Source organism: Triturus cristatus, chromosome 7 (genome assembly GCF_964204655.1).
Source record: "Triturus cristatus chromosome 7, aTriCri1.1, whole genome shotgun sequence".
NCBI lineage: Eukaryota > Metazoa > Chordata > Amphibia > Caudata > Salamandridae > Triturus > Triturus cristatus.
This window is the reverse complement of record NC_140590.1, coordinates 762,833,065-762,852,223: the sequence shown is the minus strand read 5'-3', so window position 1 is coordinate 762,852,223 and position 19,159 is coordinate 762,833,065. Positions and strand designations below refer to the sequence as shown.

General features: G+C 46.6%; 1 protein-coding gene across 4 annotated transcripts in view; it reads right to left on the bottom strand.

Moving 5' to 3' along the window:
- Positions 1–19,159, bottom strand: part of HGS (hepatocyte growth factor-regulated tyrosine kinase substrate) — a 289,334-nt gene that overhangs the window by 183,195 nt on the left and 86,980 nt on the right. For all 4 annotated transcript variants that reach the window (XM_085617506.1, XM_085617507.1, XM_085617508.1 and 1 more), the window contains exon 5: positions 2,163–2,286. In XM_085617506.1, coding sequence (XP_085473632.1) covers positions 2,163–2,286 — 124 coding nt within the window. The remainder of the gene's footprint in view (positions 1–2,162; positions 2,287–19,159) is intronic.

The window sequence follows — 19,159 nt, the reverse complement described above, 5'->3', positions numbered from 1 at the left end:
CAGAAAGACCTTGAAATCTACAGGTTAGCTTTGAATACACACTCTCTCGTCTTGGACAATGCAAGGCCCACCTATTTTCCATATATAACCTCTTTAAAACCACGTCTACTACCTCTGGCACATGTAATCATTAACCTTATTTCCACACCATGTTCACTTCATTCACCCCTCGCTCTCAGCCTAGGGCTCTGCATTATGCGTCTCATCCAAGATCGCCACTAATAAGAACACACTCTCTACTCTACTTTATGCCCCTTTTTTTCTCCAGGCCTCTTCTTTAATTTCTACTACTGCTTAAGTCCACTCAGCTAGTGTCTCCGAACTCAATACTATTACAGAATTCACTCACATACTCACAACTACCAATTTTATGTGCCCCATCTGCCCCTTTCAGCCAATAGACTATTAATTCCTGGGCTCACTCTTTGAAGGTACTTTCCGGTCCAGCCTAGCAATTCAACCACTCCTGCTCAACTGTGCTTTAACACTACTGCAAGCCAGTTGCTGCACTAAAAATCAGGAGTGTAGAATTCCTATTAACCAACACCCAGGACATATTGTTTAGAGTCAAGAACATCATGTTTTCCGGTTGATGTTGTCTTGCAGCACAAACCAATTCGCTGCCAGGTCACAGTACCTCATTATGGATTTGTGAAAGAGCATGGTATGCAGTTGAGGTAAGATTTGTATCCATATTTTCCTACTGTTCGAACTTGTATTCATGGTTCATTAATGCAAAGTATTCATTAACAGGGTCATTGCTGTAATGAAATGTTGTGAGCTCAGCTTGCCCTACAGACAGAGGCTTCAGTTTAAAAATATGTATAAACATTTGGTAAGTTTAACCATTTGAGGCGACCTTTAATGCTTACAGAATGCTAGGTGATTAATTTCAAACACTAGCAGAAGCCTGAAAGCAAGATTGATGATTCTTTGCTTTCAATTTAAAATGTACACAAAAATAGCAACTAGAAGAAAAAAGTTTTGCTACACTATAATTCTAGGTATCATTTCTTTGCGGCATCCTATCGTAAAATGTTTTTAAATACATACTAGTATTTCAAAAACATACTGTTAACTTAGTGTAAAACCAGTTTCCACAAGGTGATAGGAAACATGAAAACAAACCAGTATTGCAAAGACAGTCTGTCTGGTGGGGATTGTCAGCCTTTTATTTTGTCAGTGTGCGGTTTTCTTTCACATTCTTTTTGTAAAACGTTATCGTTGTGGTAGTAGCCAGACCCTCATCAATGTGACAAAAACATTGGCCAAAAGCAAAAAGGTTTTTTGGTCTCAAGAAGCACACATTGCCATAGTAGTTCCTGGAACTGAAGTAAACTACGCTATGTGCCTTGTTAAAAAGCAGAATGCTCAGAGGGTGATTGATAAGATGACAAACGATGATAAAACAAAAGGCCTTGGCTAATGCCAGACGTAATTCGGGGCCAAATTATTAAAGAAAATCACAAAAGTGCAGCTATGGTATAAGTCCTCGCACTAGTATAGATTTACAACTTTCATGAATTTACAAGTGTTTACAGAAGAGGCCTGGAAACCATACTCCTTTGTTAACTGCATTTTTGAGTGAGCAAATAAACCTTTGTGTGTTTGGTCATGTGAGAATCAGCTGTGCGTTTGCAAGTTCACTATCCCTACAACAACTTTTTTCCCCACCCTGGAAAAAATCTACTTTTGCCCTTATGTGGCAGGAGTACACTTCCAATGAGAACCAGTGTGAGAAGAGACTAGAGAAGAGTTGGTAAAAACACTTAAAAATGCAAGTTTATAGGTGCGTTCAGACTCAAAAGGATATTTCAACCCTGAAACTACCAATTACTGCTACTTCCAGCACCAGTAGGTCGATTTGTGGAAAGGTGGAAAAAACAGGACATTGCTAGAATATAAACCCTGGCATCATTACAAAGGTCATTTTGAGAGCTCTGATTCAATGAGAATAAAAACGCTGCCATAATTTGACACCTCACTGAATGGCACCAAAGGGCAAGTGCATTTTTGACAGGACAAGTAGATTTATGAAGCATCCCGTGCCATGGACAAGCAGGAATTTTATAAAATTCCACATCCATGAAAAAAACACACTGCTGATCCTTTTCCCTCTATTGTCACGAAAATGCATGCAAAAAGACAGCATCATCCCTCACCTTCAACCTTCATGATCTGGTAAGTGTCCTGCACCACCTTGTACTTGGGTTCGTTGCGGAAGGCGTGGGCCCAAGCCTGAATCAGGTACAGGATCTTATTGCGAACATTTGCCTCAACGAGTCTCTGTCATGGAAAAAAGTATCACAATAAACATCAGCTGTGCAAGTTGAACATAAGGAGAGAAGAAATTGTGCAGCATCTTAAAACAGGACAGCATCATCCCCTTGCTACAGATTGGCTTAACATTACAGGCACAGCCTGGCCTTGGTTTTTGTCCATAACAGATCACCCACAAGTCAAGGTAGGTCATTTTGCTCTTAGTTGTCCTCTGTCGATTCTTGAGACCCTAATGGATCAGCATCCACCCCCTCACCCGCTTTAACCTCTACACATTGCCTATAACCCATACGATCAAACAGAGGGGTTTCATTTACAAAATATACACAGATGATACTCAACTGGTAAAGAGTATCACTGCCAGGGAGAACACCAGGCTAGTAGATTAAACAGCTCTAAAACGAAGATTCTGCTACTAAAGATTCATCAAGTCAACCTCCACTTAACTAGCCTCTGGACTTTGGTCTGTTACACATTGCCATCACAATGGCTTGCAATACAGAGGTTCATTTTGACTTGCAGCCCCCCCCCCCCCCCAACACAAAACCAAGAATAACCACATAAGCCAATTTTCACCTCCAAGAGTGTATAAAGCTATGCGCATTGCCGACCATTAGCCATTACAACTAATTGGTTGAACTAGAGGTTTTATCCAGGCTGCAGGATTGTACGACAGTGTTTCTATGTCTTCAAAAAAACAAAAAAAAACACGTAAACTGCACAGAGCACTAGACTGAGCTGTCTGGAATTCCTTGAAAAGCAAGGCAGCAAAAAATATGTCCAGTCATTTTTTCTTAGCATCAGCCAACCAGACTTCTTTGGTCATGAAAAATGTCTATCCCGAAATAGTACCTGCATACATTTGGTGGTAAAATCTCCAATGGTAGAAGGTGTTGGGAACAAACATGTCAAAAAGATTGGACAGTAAAATCTGCTTGCCTTTAAAAAGAAGGTAGAATATTTCCCACATTAGGCATGTTGGTAACAGGACAAAATGGTAGCAAAAGCACCCTTCCAATGGGCATCAGAGTGGTATAAACTGCACGCCCTTCTCCCATTTTGTTTTTCCTAGGGCACAGGTTTGTTACAGGATACTCAACCCTTCTCATTCATCTGTTGCTACCAAGCTTACACGAATTTCAGTCCAGGTAGACAAGCTAAAAACGGCTTTTATCGACCCTAGTAACAGTAATTTCAAATTTAGAAACCAAGTTGGCGCATTTCATGAAAAACTTCCAGCACCAAACTTTATCAGGGCGGATCTCAAATAGGGCTACTACAGTTACATGAAACACGCAAACGGTGATGGGAGGCTGCGTCTAATAAATCTAACCACTGGAAATAGCTAGAGGTAGCACTCCAACCCATCGTTCTTTTGCTCACCATGCCATCTCAGTTTGGCCCCAGCCATATGCAGATCAATCTTGACCCTGCTTTTCACGGGAACAGTCCAGCCCGAACTGCCAAGCCACAGTCACAATAAACAATTAATGTTAATGGAGAAGCCTAGTTCTATTAAATCTTTGATGATACTACCAGGAATGTTTTCCACCACCTTCAAGAAACAAATTAGCAGAAAAGGCATTGATAAAGTCAATAGGTCTCGCCTCTCTGAGATCTATTGGCTTTTTCAAGGTTTTTTGTGCCATGTTGTACGGCAGTACGGCTGAAAGTAAAAAAAAAAAAGAAAGCTCTAAGACTTTTTTTTTTTTTTTTAAACTTTGAGCCACGCTGCACAGCAGCCGCAATGTTGGGCAACAAGCCAAAATATATTGACAAAGCTGTCCAAAACAGCTCTATTCTTGGTTTTGACTTTTTTTTAAACACCATTTCATACAGCTGTTCGGCTGTTGTTCAGTGTGGTTGAAAAGTAACAAAAAATAAAAATGAAAAGCATTAGATGTGGCCAGCGTTTTCCAGGTCTCAGTGCATTTTTTAAAAATATTTATACTTTTAGTCACATTGTACAGCAGCAGCTGTTTAACATAACAAAAAAACACACTGACAAAAACAATAGATCTCGCATGGGCGAAACTTACTGGTTTTGCCAAAGCTTGTTTATTGGATTCTACATCTGGGAAGCAGGGAGCACAGGTTGCCCTGTCATGACATAAGAGCACAGCCGTTTTAGAGGCAGGTAAACAGGAAAACATGCGCTCTTCTTTTAGGTCCTTGAAAAATACCATGGCGAGTCTGCTTATTCATGCACCCCAAGTCAAAGGCAGTCATATATTGCATTCCTGCGAGCAGCGCCAACCTCTGTGTGGCTCAAGTATGTCATGCCTCATGGCATGCACCAGAAGTGCGCATTTCATGTGAGGATACCGGCAGGAGCAGTACACAGTCCAGAGTTTAAAAGTGCGCGTTCAACTATCAGCATGAAGTACTCTTACAATACTCTATGAGATACATGCAATTCTTGTGATAAAGAATAGAATAATTTTCATTTTGCAAATCACAAACAGACTCGAAAAAGCCACTTTGTTTTTGAGAGATGAAAATGGCATCTTATAATGCCAAATTCAAGATAATGTATATATAAGAATAAATTCTACGTATAAAAAATAGGATCCGAGCAAACGCACAAAGGTGACTTTTACAGTATGGTGTGCCACCATCTCACTGAAAAGACCAGAAAAATATAGAATGAATAAATAATTCAAGTGCAAGATGCACCTTTGTGCTGTATTTGTATTTCGGGTGTGCACGGAAATGGGGGAAAGTGAAATCATGTAGAGACTGAAAACAGTCCTACTGAGTTTAAGGAAGTTCCCATCGAGATTCAACACCTTATATAGTTATGTACCCAGGCTCCCTAGAATCATAAGGGAACCCTACATTTTGTAAACGGTTAAGCTTAATGTGTAATGCAGTGGAGTTGCATTCCAGACTGAAATCAAGGAAAGTAGGCCTCAGTGCCTCCATGAGTTTAGTAGTGCACAACCATAACTGGGGTGCAGTGAGCCTCTTAGGCCTGTGTCCTGATGCCTTTGTACCTGCTGCAGTAGTGACAGCTACGCACTCGACAGACCGCTTCTGTTGATTTGTGTTGCATCACACAAACATACACACAAACACATGAAGAACTAAATTGTCTCTAGGCAAGTTACTCAGGAGGAGACCCTCAGAGGGCGCCGGGGGGGGGGGGAGGGGGGGGGGGGGAGATATCCAAGATGCCAGTGGTGGCTTCGAGAGAGGGGACATCATGATAACATGCACACTACAAACTTATCGCGCAGAGCGCAACTGGCACCAACTGGAGAAACAATGGTGCCTCACCAAGACCCACCAACCCCCCCCCCCCCGATGGAGCAGATCACAAAACAGCCTTCAGCAACTATCACCAGTACATCAAATAGGTCCTCAAACTCTATGCGGCGTTTGACTAATAGTCTCCCACAACACCCCCATCAATAGACTCTACAACACAGGGCATATAGCAAGACACCCTCAAGTGGATTGCCTCCTTCCTTACAGGACACACACAGCGCATCCGCCTGTCTCCCTTCACCTTAGCACCCAAAGATCACATATGCAGCAATGCCACTATGATAATCCCTCAGCCCCACTCTGTTCAACATCTACATGACCCCCCCTCGCAGACTTAGTAAGATCCCACAGACTCAACAATTTCCTACACAGAAGGCAAAACCAACTTCCACAACGCCATGACCAACGTAGCCAAATGGATGAGAGAACTGCCTACAACTCATTCCTGACAAAAATGAAGTATACTGATCTTCGGGAAGAACACCTCTGCATGGGACCACAGCTGGTGGCCTACAGAACTCAGACCAATGCCCACACCGACTGACCATGCATGCAACCTCGGCAGCCAACTAACCATGAAATGACAAGTCAACGCAGTCGTCTCTTCATGCTTCCACACACTTTGCATGCTCTGCAGACTCTTCAGATGGATCCCAACTAAAACCAGTCAGGCCCTAGTCACCAGCCGCCTCGACTACGGCAACACCCTCTACGCCGGCATCTCCACCCAGCTCCTCACAAGACTTCAGACCATACAGGACACTGCAACCAGACTCATCCTGGACCTCCACAAACAAACTCACAATACCCTCCACTTGAGACCTCCACTGGCTACCCATCCAGAAACGATGCCAGTTCAAGATCCTCATGCACACCAACAAAGCCCGCCACGGCCTAGGACCTGCCTACCATAACCTTCAACTGAACTTCCACCAACTCGCTAGATAACTGCGCTCCTCTTCACTCGCCCTCGCACACACTCTCCGCGTCAGTCGTACCCACAGTTGTGGCCGCTCCTTCTCCTACATCGCCACCAAGACCTGAAATGACCCCCAGCCCCGCACAGTCCCCTCGCTGACAGACTTCAGAAAGAGACTCAAGACCTGGCTCTCCAATGGAGATAGTGCCCAGATACCCCTACGGGTAACAGTGTTGCGCTACACAAATGCCAATTGATAGTTGCAGTACTCAGGAGAACACCCTGACAGCAATGGATGTAAAGAGAGATCTGATGAGACACGTAGTTTCCACACCAGGCATGCCTTTTTCTAAAGCAGCAAGCATTTTCGTAATCTCTGAATTGGCAATCAGCAGCCTTCACTTTTCAGGAATTCTCTTTTCCCTCGAATTCCAACTGCGGGACTCCTGAGCAGTGAACACGCACCAGTCTGCGGCCTTCTCATCGATAGCATCTAAGCAAATATTGTGACCTGCACCACAGGTCAAGACAACTAAGGAAGTAGAGGCCGCCCACAGAATGAGAAAAAGATGCGCTCCATCTCCGATAAGAACAAGCATTGGCAATACCAATAGGCCTTGCCCATGGGCGAGCTATGGTCTTTGGCAATCAGGTGAGGTATCTAAAGAGGGCAGGGCAAGGAGGGTGTTGGAGAATGGCATGCTTAAAAAAAGCGGTATAAAGCGGACATCACTTTAAGTGGAAGAGCTAATATTGCAATGCATCTTAGTTCCAGGACTATTAGCCAGTATTGGCAATAATGAAGTGGGACAGCCCAGCACAACAATTTCACTGTTTAGGGAATTGGCTAAACACAATTCCTCACTCAGCACCACACAGGCTCACTCCTTCAGAAAGCATATTAGCAACAAAAGAAACTTTAGCGTGCCAAAAACTCATCACAAGCAGCAGGTGGGAGGGACTGTGTGCAAAGTAACTAGTGCTCATGGGCAGCAGTCCAATACCTTCGATCAAACTGACAATATATAAATATGCAAGAAATAAAAATAAAGGCGTTGGCAAAACTTTGCCAATGCTTTTTTTATATGCGGGGATAGAAGGGCTGAAAGCAATGGCCGAGGGTTTTTAGAAATAAAAAGCAATGACGGGAGGGTGAGGAGTACGGGAACTGAAAAAAGTGAGGGAAGGATGAAAGCAGAGTAATTGAACACAGCAATTGGAGGGGGCACGACTGAAAACAAAGACGTAAAGGCGGAAAGGTTAGAAAGCAGCAAAAATAATAAATAATGGCAAAATCAGCCAGATTGAAAACTCACTTAGAGCACTCTGTAATATCACATGGTGTGACTCGGTCGGTGTTCCTTATGGTCGCCGTATCGGTATGATTATGTACCCTGATTGCACGGCTCATGGAAAGGGGACTAGCCTAAATGAGAGGCAAACACTGGTCGCCATGTTAGTATGTTAGAAGTATTTTGCCGGTGTTAAGGAACAATCCCGTTAATTTTTGGTGTGTCTTGATCTGGGATGCATGACACTGTTTCAAGTAATTGTATGCAAACAAATATAATATTAGTAATTCCAAATTATAAATTGAGCTCGCTAACAGAAAAATACGAGATGCAAAAACTACCCATGTTTTAAGTAAGCAAAGGTCTTGCTTATGGGCGAGCTACTGCCTTTGGCATTCGGGTGGGAGTGAACGGGAGGGCAGGTGAGAGTGGTGAACGGGAGGGCAGGTGAGAGTGGTGAACGGGAGGGCAGGTGAGTGGTGAACGGGAGGGCAGGTGGGAGTGGTGAACGGGAGGGCAGGTGGGAGTGATGAACGGGAGGGCAGGTGGGAGTGATGAACGGGAGGGCAGGTGGGAGTGATGAACGGGAGGGCAGGTGGGAGTGATGAACGGGAGGGCAGGTGGGAGTGATGAACGGGAGGGCAGGTGGGAGTGATGAACGGGAGGGCAGGTGGGAGTGATGAACGGGAGGGCAGGTGGGAGTGATGAACGGGAGGGCAGGTGGGAGTGATGAACGGGAGGGCAGGTGGGAGTGATGAACGGGAGGGCAGGTGGGAGTGATGAACGGGAGGGCAGGTGGGAGTGATGAACGGGAGGGCAGGTGGGAGTGATGAACGGGAGGGCAGGTGGGAGTGATGAACGGGAGGGCAGGTGGGAGTGATGAACGGGAGGGCAGGTGGGAGTGATGAACGGGAGGGCAGGTGGGAGTGATGAACGGGAGGGCAGGTGGGAGTGATGAACGGGAGGGCAGGTGGGAGTGATGAACGGGAGGGCAGGTGGGAGTGATGAACGGGAGGGCAGGTGGGAGTGATGAACGGGAGGGCAGGTGGGAGTGATGAACGGGAGGGCAGGTGGGAGTGATGAACGGGAGGGCAGGTGGGAGTGATGAACGGGAGGGCAGGTGGGAGTGATGAACGGGAGGGCAGGTGGGAGTGATGAACGGGAGGGCAGGTGGGAGTGATGAACGGGAGGGCAGGTGGGAGTGATGAACGGGAGGGCAGGTGGGAGTGATGAACGGGAGGGCAGGTGGGAGTGATGAACGGGAGGGCAGGTGGGAGTGATGAACGGGAGGGCAGGTGGGAGTGATGAACGGGAGGGCAGGTGGGAGTGATGAACGGGAGGGCAGGTGGGAGTGATGAACGGGAGGGCAGGTGGGAGTGATGAACGGGAGGGCAGGTGGGAGTGATGAACGGGAGGGCAGGTGGGAGTGATGAACGGGAGGGCAGGTGGGAGTGATGAACGGGAGGGCAGGTGGGAGTGATGAACGGGAGGGCAGGTGGGAGTGATGAACGGGAGGGCAGGTGGGAGTGATGAACGGGAGGGCAGGAGGGAGTGATGAACGGGAGGGCAGGAGGGAGTGATGAACGGGAGGGCAGGTGGGAGTGATGAACGGGAGGGCAGGTGGGAGTGATGAACGGGAGGGCAGGTGGGAGTGATGAACGGGAGGGCAGGTGGGAGTGATGAACGGGAGGACAGGTGGGAGTGAGAAACGGGAGGGCACTAATATCATAAGTGCTGCTAAAACAAAATAAAGTGCACAAGAAGCAACTCAAATTGGCAAAGGTTTGAAGATATTATTTTGGGATACCATCTCCTTACTTAAACAACTAAGTGGAAGCGCTGAAGGGTACCCGCTGAATATTGCCCCCAACACTTGAGGTTGTACCGAAGTAGGCTGCTTTATAATAATAATAAAAAAAATCCTTTGCAATAATATTTTGAAAGTACTTATTCTTCAAGTAGAACACGGCTACATCTAAGGTGCTTGGCGGGTGCATTTACACGCATGACTAAAAACTCTTGAAATGTTTATATATCTTGTCAAGTTCCTCTTCCAGTGTCTCTAAATGGGAACACACTCATGAGATAGCAGGTCAGTTCCTGGTCACCTTTTGGGCTTCCCCCTCCCTCCGCACGCTGCAGACATCGGAGGTACCTTCTCCTGTGTGGCCAGCGAGACCGGTGCCATTATTAACGTTTTTAAGCTGTGCCCGAACACGCCAGTAAACTAAAATAGACATTAAAGAAAGATGAATAAAAACAAATACCAATAAATAAAAAAACATATTAGCAAGCACAGAGCAAGGAAGAAGCAAAGATAGAACCCCCACCAGGCCTCTATCTGCAAAGAAAGCAATGGTAACAAGCATTTGCCGCGCGACGCTTATAAGCTGCGAAAGTGAAAGTGATCGCGATGCACTTAATGACACGTGAAAGACAAATGGCGGCTGCGCGCGTGAACACAAGCGCTTGGCCAGCCAAAGCGTGGGGTAGCACTTTGAAAACCCACCTACTAAATGTCTCGCAGAGCAGCGCATGCGCTGGCTCAGGCGAGACCTTAAGAGGGTCCCGCCACCAAATGTAGTATCTGTATACCCAGAGGGGCATCTTGGAGCTAATGTTAACCAACTCATACAGCAGATGCACACAGTACAAAATTCCTTGAAGGGTAAACCCTATTATAAAAGCACTGGAGAGGCTGATGCCAGAGCTAGTGAGGTTTATATTAAACAAAGTACATATAATATGTGCCACGTAAGGGTGTACAGAGGCAGCCCAAGGGATTCTCAAACATAATCAACACTCATTAAATGAATTAAAATAAAACAGATGTGCAAATACATGAACTGCGAGATATGTTAACAATGTTGGCATTTCCAACACAGAACAAGTACTGTAAAAACACATGGAATATATAAGGGTTTAAACTAACTGTCACAAGGCAAGAGAAAGCATTGACGGTTATAACCCTCATCAGTTATGAGCATCATCCTCTGCACCCAAGAACTTAATATGAAAACATCTGGATTGCTGATGTGCAGCATATTCTAAACTTCTGTGAATTGAGAAAAATAAATTGAATTACAAACTGTGTGCTTCATGTCCTGGATGGCAAAGCTTCTGGAATGGCCTGTGCTAGACTTTTACCTTAGAGATGGGGCAAACTCATGGCCACAGAGAGAAAACAGTCTGTTCCCCAAACTGATGCTGTTTGTTCCCATTTAGTACTCTTTCTTTCTTTGTCTACTTCCTTTGCTCCTATCCCCTCTCCCCTGAATCTCTCCCCTTGCCTGCTTCACCGCCTAGCCCCCTGTCCTTTGTGCCCTTTGACTAAGCACTCCTTCTCCCCTTGTTGGGGAAATTTCCAATATTTATACTCTGGAGTCTCAGCGAACCCGCTGAGAGAGTCCACAGCGCCAAGGGAGCCACTCACAGCTGAGGTATGGTATGGCACCCCTGGCCAAAACACTCCCTCTCCCCTTTTTGGGGAAGGATCCAGTATGTAGGCCTTGGAGTCTCAGAGACCCCTCTGAGAGAGTCCACTGCGTAAAGGGAGCCTCTCGCAACAGAGATGGGGAAACGATACCACTTCCCCTAGGATCAAAGCATACTGGACTTTGGACGCAGCTTTGACTCGTCTACCGGTTTGTGTCCCAGTCGCCCTCCCCCTCCTCTTTCCATGTTGTGTCTCTCACCCTCCCCTCCTCTTTCCCTCCTTCATTCTCTGTCTAAGTCCCCTGCTCCTACCCCCTTACCCTGAATCTCTCCCCTTGCCTGCTTTTTCCCTACGTATAGGTCTCGTCCTCTCATGTAACTATGTTGCCATGCTCTAATAAGTGTATAACCTTTGTAACAATGTAACCTGCAACTATGATCTGATAGTCATGTAAAGCGCTGATACCTACGGGTCTAGCCAGCGCTATATAAAACCTTTAAAATAAATAAAATAAACCATGAAAAGAAAAGTCCATCATCTATGATGTAAGGTCTATACTGAAAAAACTGTCCTGCAGCAGCATCCTCTCATATTCGAGACAATACAGCATTTTTCTTTTCATCCAAGATAAGCTTGGGTTTGCACTGGAGAGCAACATGACAACAAATGATAATCAATGATGGAGGGGAGTGGTGGTATGGCGGGGGGGCAGCAAAACAGAGTGGTGGTGGGTGGAAGGGGAAAGAAACAACCCATGCAAGAAGTACCTCAATTACAGCGTGACCAGCGGAGAGACAATAATTAAAAAGAATCAATCTGTGCTTGGTCCATGAGCCGAAGAAGAAACTGGAAGGGACGCCTGGACTGCGCTATCCAACTGGGAGGCAGCAAAGAAGATGTGACACTGAAGCAATAGGCAGGCTCCAAGCCCTTTATGTAAACAAGTCTTTCAAGCACTAGCATATAGCTCACACAGGCTCAACCCTAAAAATGGATTTAGCAGAAGGTACCAAACAGCTCTAGTTCTACCTTTTCAGTAACAATGAGTTTGTTTTTAAATTGCTGTGTAAAATTCAGCATAGAAAGTGGACACACTGGTTAAATCTTTTTGAAAAAAAGATCTCTCTTTAATGGGTGCTTCAGTTGGTAGAAACGGCCATTGCTCTATGTACAGGCCATTTTTGTAAAGCAGAGAAAAAACATGCTCTTCCTAAATTACTACTGGGATTTAGTTTCCTCCCACTTTCCCTCGTGACCGTTGTCCCTGAGTTTCAAGTACTAATGCATGGCAATTAGATAAAGAAGGTACTTGCATACAACTTGGTCTCAAAGTCTAGCGATGTACCATGTATGCTGTCAGACACCAGTTCCTTTCCTGTAAACAAGCAATGGCAAAGCCATGTCGGATATTTGCTGCCAGTCTTGTGGGCCTTGTAATGCAGGTTTTATTTTGTTATGGTTTTGTAAATGTTTGCTGTCAGCAGGCGCAATATATAAATAAAATGCACGGGCTAAAAGCAAAAACATATTTTGTCTGAAAAAATAAAATATAAAATAAAAAACACACATTGGCATAGTCCCTGTAACTGAAGGGAACTTCTTGTTTGTTTATGTCCACCCTGTGAAAGGGCAGAATGCAGTTAATGAGTGAAGCTAGCCAATAGCCGAAGTGGACTGACCCATTGCCCATGCTGCATCCTGCAGAGGGTGGGAGAAAAATATGTAGGATGCATAAACAAACAAATGGATGAAGAGGGTTGGTTTAAAGTCTTTATAAGTAAGTATAATATATAACATTTTAGTAAAATCAAAATGTCTGGGCTAGTGTTAAGACCCGATAATAAATGGCAAAGCTAAGAGGTCCGGCGCTGGCTGACAGTTGCTTGGCTTTGTCAATTGTGGTTTTGTCTTTTTTTTATTTTATATTGCAAAATCTTGTTGGGAAAGCTACAGGTCAATTTTTCAGTCTACATAATGAAAACATTAGCTAAAATGAAAAATAGTTTTAGGCCTCAAAAAGGAAACACTGCAATAGTAGTCCATAGTACTGAAAGGAACTACCTTGTGTGTGAATGTGCCCCTTGTGAAAGGGAAGAATTCTCTTAATCTCAGTACAGTTACACAATCGCCGAAGAGGGCTGACCCACTGCTCCATGTTGAATGCTGTAGTGGGTGAAAGAAAAATTGTATTGACAATAACAGACCAATGGATGAAGAGGGTTGGAATAAAGAATCTAGAAGTGCATTATGCATATAATTTTAGTCAAAATCAAAGGTCTAGTCTAATGCCGGAGTTTAAAAAAAGAAATCTGAAAATGGTGGTCATATCTTAGGGCACCGTTGGCTTTTGGTAGACTTCATCATGAATGAAATGTAAGTTTCCTACAGTTTATGGCCACAATAATAATTGTATTTTCTCAAACATATTCTGACAGACTCCACTGTTGGATGACTGAATAAGGCACAGCAAGTGAATTTAGAATAGGTTTATGCTGCAAAACACTTTGGTCTTTTGTTCCAGCTTTTAAATGTTCCACCATCCCAAAGTGAATCGAAATTTCCAACCACCAAAAATGATCAACTTCAACGTACCAGTGCCCACTTAACAAGGCTACAGAGCTTTGGTGGTCAGTGACTAGATGGCACCTAGAATAGCCCAATGGGAGCCAGTCACTGTTTTGTCTGCCTTTCAAGATCAAAGACACGAAGGGGATCTACAGGTTCTGGAAGTAAACTAACACACAGTGTAGATCCACCAGTGTTACCAAACTCTTAAGGGCTGGTATGGCATGATTGTAAAGTTTTCTGCTGGCTGAAGCACACACTGGAGTAGTAGAAACTGGGATAATAGAATTGCGAACCAGACATGCCTTTAAACTACATTAAGTGTGGACTCGCAAGAAGGCATGAAGAATCCGAGTGGGGTCACCACAACTTACAGACGGGTTTTAAGGCCACAAAATAGTTTACAATCTTCTAATGGCAACACATATTTAATGAGACTGAGTGCTGTGGCTTCTACTTTTAACCAAAATTGTGAGTAAATTAGTGTTACAGGATACCTCAGAACTTGTAGAAATTCTGAAGGCCCGCCAGACTACGAGCCAGATGTCAGTGATTCAATTGTGACCTCTTTAGTAGGTTGGTATTTCATGTGCTGAGAAACAATCAAATCACTTCATGGATCTGAGCATGGACAATCAGAAATCTTTGCATTTGCTAATGTTGGTATATAGTCAGTCACATATCCTTTTAATAGCCTTTATCTAAAAGTACTAATCTCAGAGCCAGTTCTGGCTTATTAGTAAGCAACATTTCAGATGCTAAAACATGGGAGTCCACTCTTATGAAGAAAAAGCAAACCTACAAGTCCCAGAAGGAAGTGTGATGCTGACAAAACGCCCAAATTAACTTAAGGTGTCACACATGACAAAATGTAACTTGGCAGCACTGTAGTCACCCATCATGCTCAAGTCTGAAAGGTCTGACGTTTGGGCAGACTTGAAACAGAGTCTATATTCTGTCAGTATTACAACTGGCAGTCTGGCAGGGCTAGATAAGGGTCAGCCAAATGATAGGATTTGCTTTTGAAAGGTTTGTAGGTATGGTTAAGAATCAGTCGATCACGTCAGGATCATCTCTGAAGGGCTGGATAGGCTAGGGCAGAGTCTGTCATATCAGTCTTGCATCTAAAGGGGCGTGGCTTAGTAATCCAAGATGGCAGACCCACTTCTCCAGAGCTCTGTCCGTCAGCTCGACTATCCGACTACATCAATGTCTGAGGGCCGTCATCGGGAATGATTGATACATGCAGGCACTCCCGGGCTTTGATACTCGACGTCTCACTCGCCTGGAGCCAACTGACCAGCCCAGTACCACACCGAACCAGACTGGCCTTGTCGAATGAGGAGCCAAGCAAGGAGAGCAGCAAGCTGAAGGGCCGCAACACCCGAAGTGCCTGCCATGGGGGCTGCGACACCCGAAGTGCCTGCCATGCGGAGCCCTGATCTGTGCCACCTATCCATGCGGCCCAGCCAGCACCCACCCAGCGGTGCACCAGTGGTGAACGAGCAGTACTGACAGCAGTCAACTGTGGAGCTCCTCGGGAACCCTTGGCTGCCTGCGATCTGGGACCTGAGAACGCAAGCTACTGCTGGCTCCCTGCAATCGGAAGCAGGGTGAGGGCCTCATCTGCGGCCCAGTGCACTGGCGCTCAGACCGGGGTGCGCTAAGGGCATCGGCTATATTGTAAAGGTCTGCCGAACTAGCATGGCTAGCGCTGGGCCACCACGGAAAAACCCTCCGTGGAAGAGGCAGATCCCACTGCGCAAAGCAAACACAGAGGGCTGAACCGATTGACACAATCCGTCACCCTCCACCCTGCGACTCCACAGACATCTCCAACCTAAGGTGCTCCGGAGACGGTGAGACTATGCTACTGCTGGGTGATGCTGCAGTTCCTGGGGGGGTCCTTAGTGAGCCACGTTCTAATGCAGAGCGATACAGTTCACCGCCAGCTTCGCAAGATGGGGGCCGGGTTCTCCCTGGACGCTGATGGGGCCCTACAACCCCCTCCTGCACCCCCCACTGAATCGGCACATGAGTCGGGACACACAGGAGTAGTGGAGATGCCGCATGGGACAGCTCTACCAGTACAGGCAAGCCACAGACCCGGGGGACCCTGGAGCTCAGTAAGCTGCTTCCCACTGCAAAAATCAGGTGAACTTCGGGACCCTCTCTTCTCGCCCAATGACGAGGAGTGTCTTGCTTGCAGCTGACTGGTGGGGCAGACACCTTCAGGGGAGCCCTGCTATCACACTCCTCCCTCTCTCGCCCACTCTTCGTTCCTCCTGTCCAGGCTGTGATAGTCAGAGAGACCCACTGGAGGCCTTCCACGAGCTCCTATCCTGACCATGCTGTTGCATTAATCTGCCAGAAGCTTCGTGCTTGGAAAGGGAAGCGGAAGAGTCCCCTCCACCATGACAAAGGTGTCAATACTCCGGAGGGGTCACACCCTCCCCTAAGGATCTATGTGAAGACCCAGGAGGAGATCGCTGACACTTGGTCAAAGTGAGTTGTGCCGCCCTCGGAGCAGACTCAACATGGTGGGGCCTGGCCATTTCCCTTCCTATACAACACCGGGCTAGACTTAGCTGCCCCAGCTCCAAATACCCATAGAGGGGGGGAAGGCTCTCCCCTCCGGAGGCCCCAATCCTTCTACCTCTAAGACTGCCCCTCCCTGCTGCACTCAACCTTGGTCCTACCTCACCAATCCGTGAACACCTTGAGATGGGCAGGTTGCAATCAGACTCCTGCACTGGCGAGTCCCCCTACACTATCCCAGACACGCCAATGCTGGGGAATACACCTCTTCTTTCGACATCAGACATACTGGATAGAGTCCTAGCCGCAATCGAGAACTTCAGAGTCTCTATGGAAACCAGGTTTGGGTCTTAGGCAACAGTGCCGAGTCTCCTATGTGATGATCCCTGCAAACTTGGGGACAAAGTAACTGATGGGGAGAAAAACCCAGTCTCAAGGTAACCACTAGCCACAGATAACCGGCATTCGATCCAGGACCTCCAGTACCGGGTCCGCCAAGAAGAGAAGAAGATGCGGAAGGGCTTTGACGCAGAAGTAGCATCCGCATCCTGTGCCTATGGGAGGGAGTGGGGGGTTGTGACCCCCTGGCATACTATGAGACCTGGTTCAAATGGTTTGTTTCAGCATCAGATTTCACTCTTCTAATTGGAGAGGGCCCACAGAGTCCCATCCCACTCCCCTTCCCCAGGTGCGCCCCATGTTGGCCAAGCTGTTACACTAAGGACCGAGATGCAATTCTGAGAGCTGCCAGATTGGCTGGCCCCCTCTGGGTCGAAGACAAGGTTATAATGTTTCCGGACTACACCGAGCCGTCCAGTTTAAGCGCTCCTCCTTCCTGGAGGTCAAACTGCAGCTCCACCAATTTGAGGTCCAATACTCTTTATTTCCAGCCCGCTACAAAATCATATTGAACGTTGACTCAACATTCTTCAGACCCCAAAGATGCATGGGACTGGGCGGATCACTATGGCAATACCTCCGATGCAGGTGACGTGGAGCTCCCTTCGGGCCCCTCTCGACCACATCGGAAATGACAGAACAAACCCTGAGAGGAGGCCCCCACATCCACAGCCGAAATCTCCTGCCCTGGAACAAATCGAGGACTGCAGACAAGCTCATTGAGCTGGGGACAGCCTGGGGGCAGGTCCCGGAGCCACAGACAATGAGGGAGCACATCTTTACTTCTGACGTAGAAACTGCCCCATCAGACGAATTCCCACCGGGGCTCTCAGACCCCACCACTGGTGACTCTTCAAATGGCAGACGCTATCATTTAAAACCGGTCCTCTGTATCTCAATGCCACTGGCAAGATCGCTGACCCACTTTTCTACAGCTCTCCTGGCAAGCTGCTGCGACAGATAATTCCTGCATGCCACCTACTAAGCTGAGGACCCCGGTCCTTTCACTCATTCCTACAGGATTCCCTGGTCCCTACCACTGATGACTCCCCCACTGATAGGCACTATGACCAGGCTCCTTTCCCCTTCCGTCTTCAACGTACCAGAGGAGTTGTCCGACTCCTGCCTCTACCTCAGGTTTCAAACATGTAGCTAGCCAGTCCACAGCCCCTACACCCAATGCAATGGACACTATTAGCCTACACATAAGCAACATGCTAACTTTCAGGTTATTATGATTCATGAAGCCATTGAGGTATCTCAGACATAAATAAACAGGATTCACTTCCCTCCAAGCCTTGCTGCAGATAGTTAAGCCACCACCCCCACAATACTATAAAGCTATCAACTGTGCACTGTTCGGGAATACTGCTCTTTGTGGTAGCCTCTAAAGGTTATCTTTTACTATCGTTCATACCTCTCCCCACCCTTACCACATGCAACTTGCCCAGGCACACATGGTTCTAGTTCTGTGACCTCATGGAGGTGGGGTTAGCCCGGGCAGATCTCCACAGTGTGCTCCCCTCCCGCACGCCCAAACGTCAGATCTCACCCTGAACGTGCGTGGCATGCACACAGCGAGGAAGAGATATTTGTACACCAAGTGCCAGCAAGCACACATTGTATTCCTCCAGGAAACCCACTCAACTACTGAGGAATTAGGGCAGCTGCGTAAGAGTTGGAGAGGTACAATTCACGCCACTACCTACTGGCCATACGAATGAGGAACTATGATCTGGATCAGGCCTGGGGTCCCTTTTCAAGTGCCAGATACTGAAATAGACAAAGAAGGAGGGGATATGTGCTTTTCAAGGTCCGCTTGGACGGCCACCTTATTCTCATAGGGAGCATACGCGCCCTGAATACAGATCAGGACCACTATCTCCGGTGTGCTAGCACATAAGACACAAATGCCATGGTGCTAAAGCCTAAAGCTGCTCGACCACACTGTCCCCTAACAAAGCACTTTGGGACTGCATAGCAAGTCCCTGTTGAGTCATGTGGGAGCCCCTGGACTTTTTACCCAGCATGTAAGGTTATTGATACATCACATAAAGAGTCCGCTTCCAACCCCCCCCCCCCCCACCCGTGAACTACACTAGCCTTCACCTCACATTATACTCAGATTATTTCCATTGCGAGTCAGAGCACTCCATTCCCCAGTTTTGCCTCCCAGGCCCCATACACCTACAGTAAAATGAACAAGAGTGAAACTTCAACAATATCTGTGAGGAAGCCAAATTCTTCTGCTGCAAGAGATGTATGTCTTCAGAACATATCTTTGACGCCTGTGGGAAAGTGGCTCTGTATATAATGTTCCCAAATAGGTACAGGGTGTACAGAGTCCACAGTCCCCAGAGGTTTGGCAGAGGCTAAAGTTAGATATAACCTTACTCTCTAAAGTGGTAGCTTGGTCGAGCAGTAAGGCAGTATCAGAGGACAGTGTAAAGCATTTGTTGC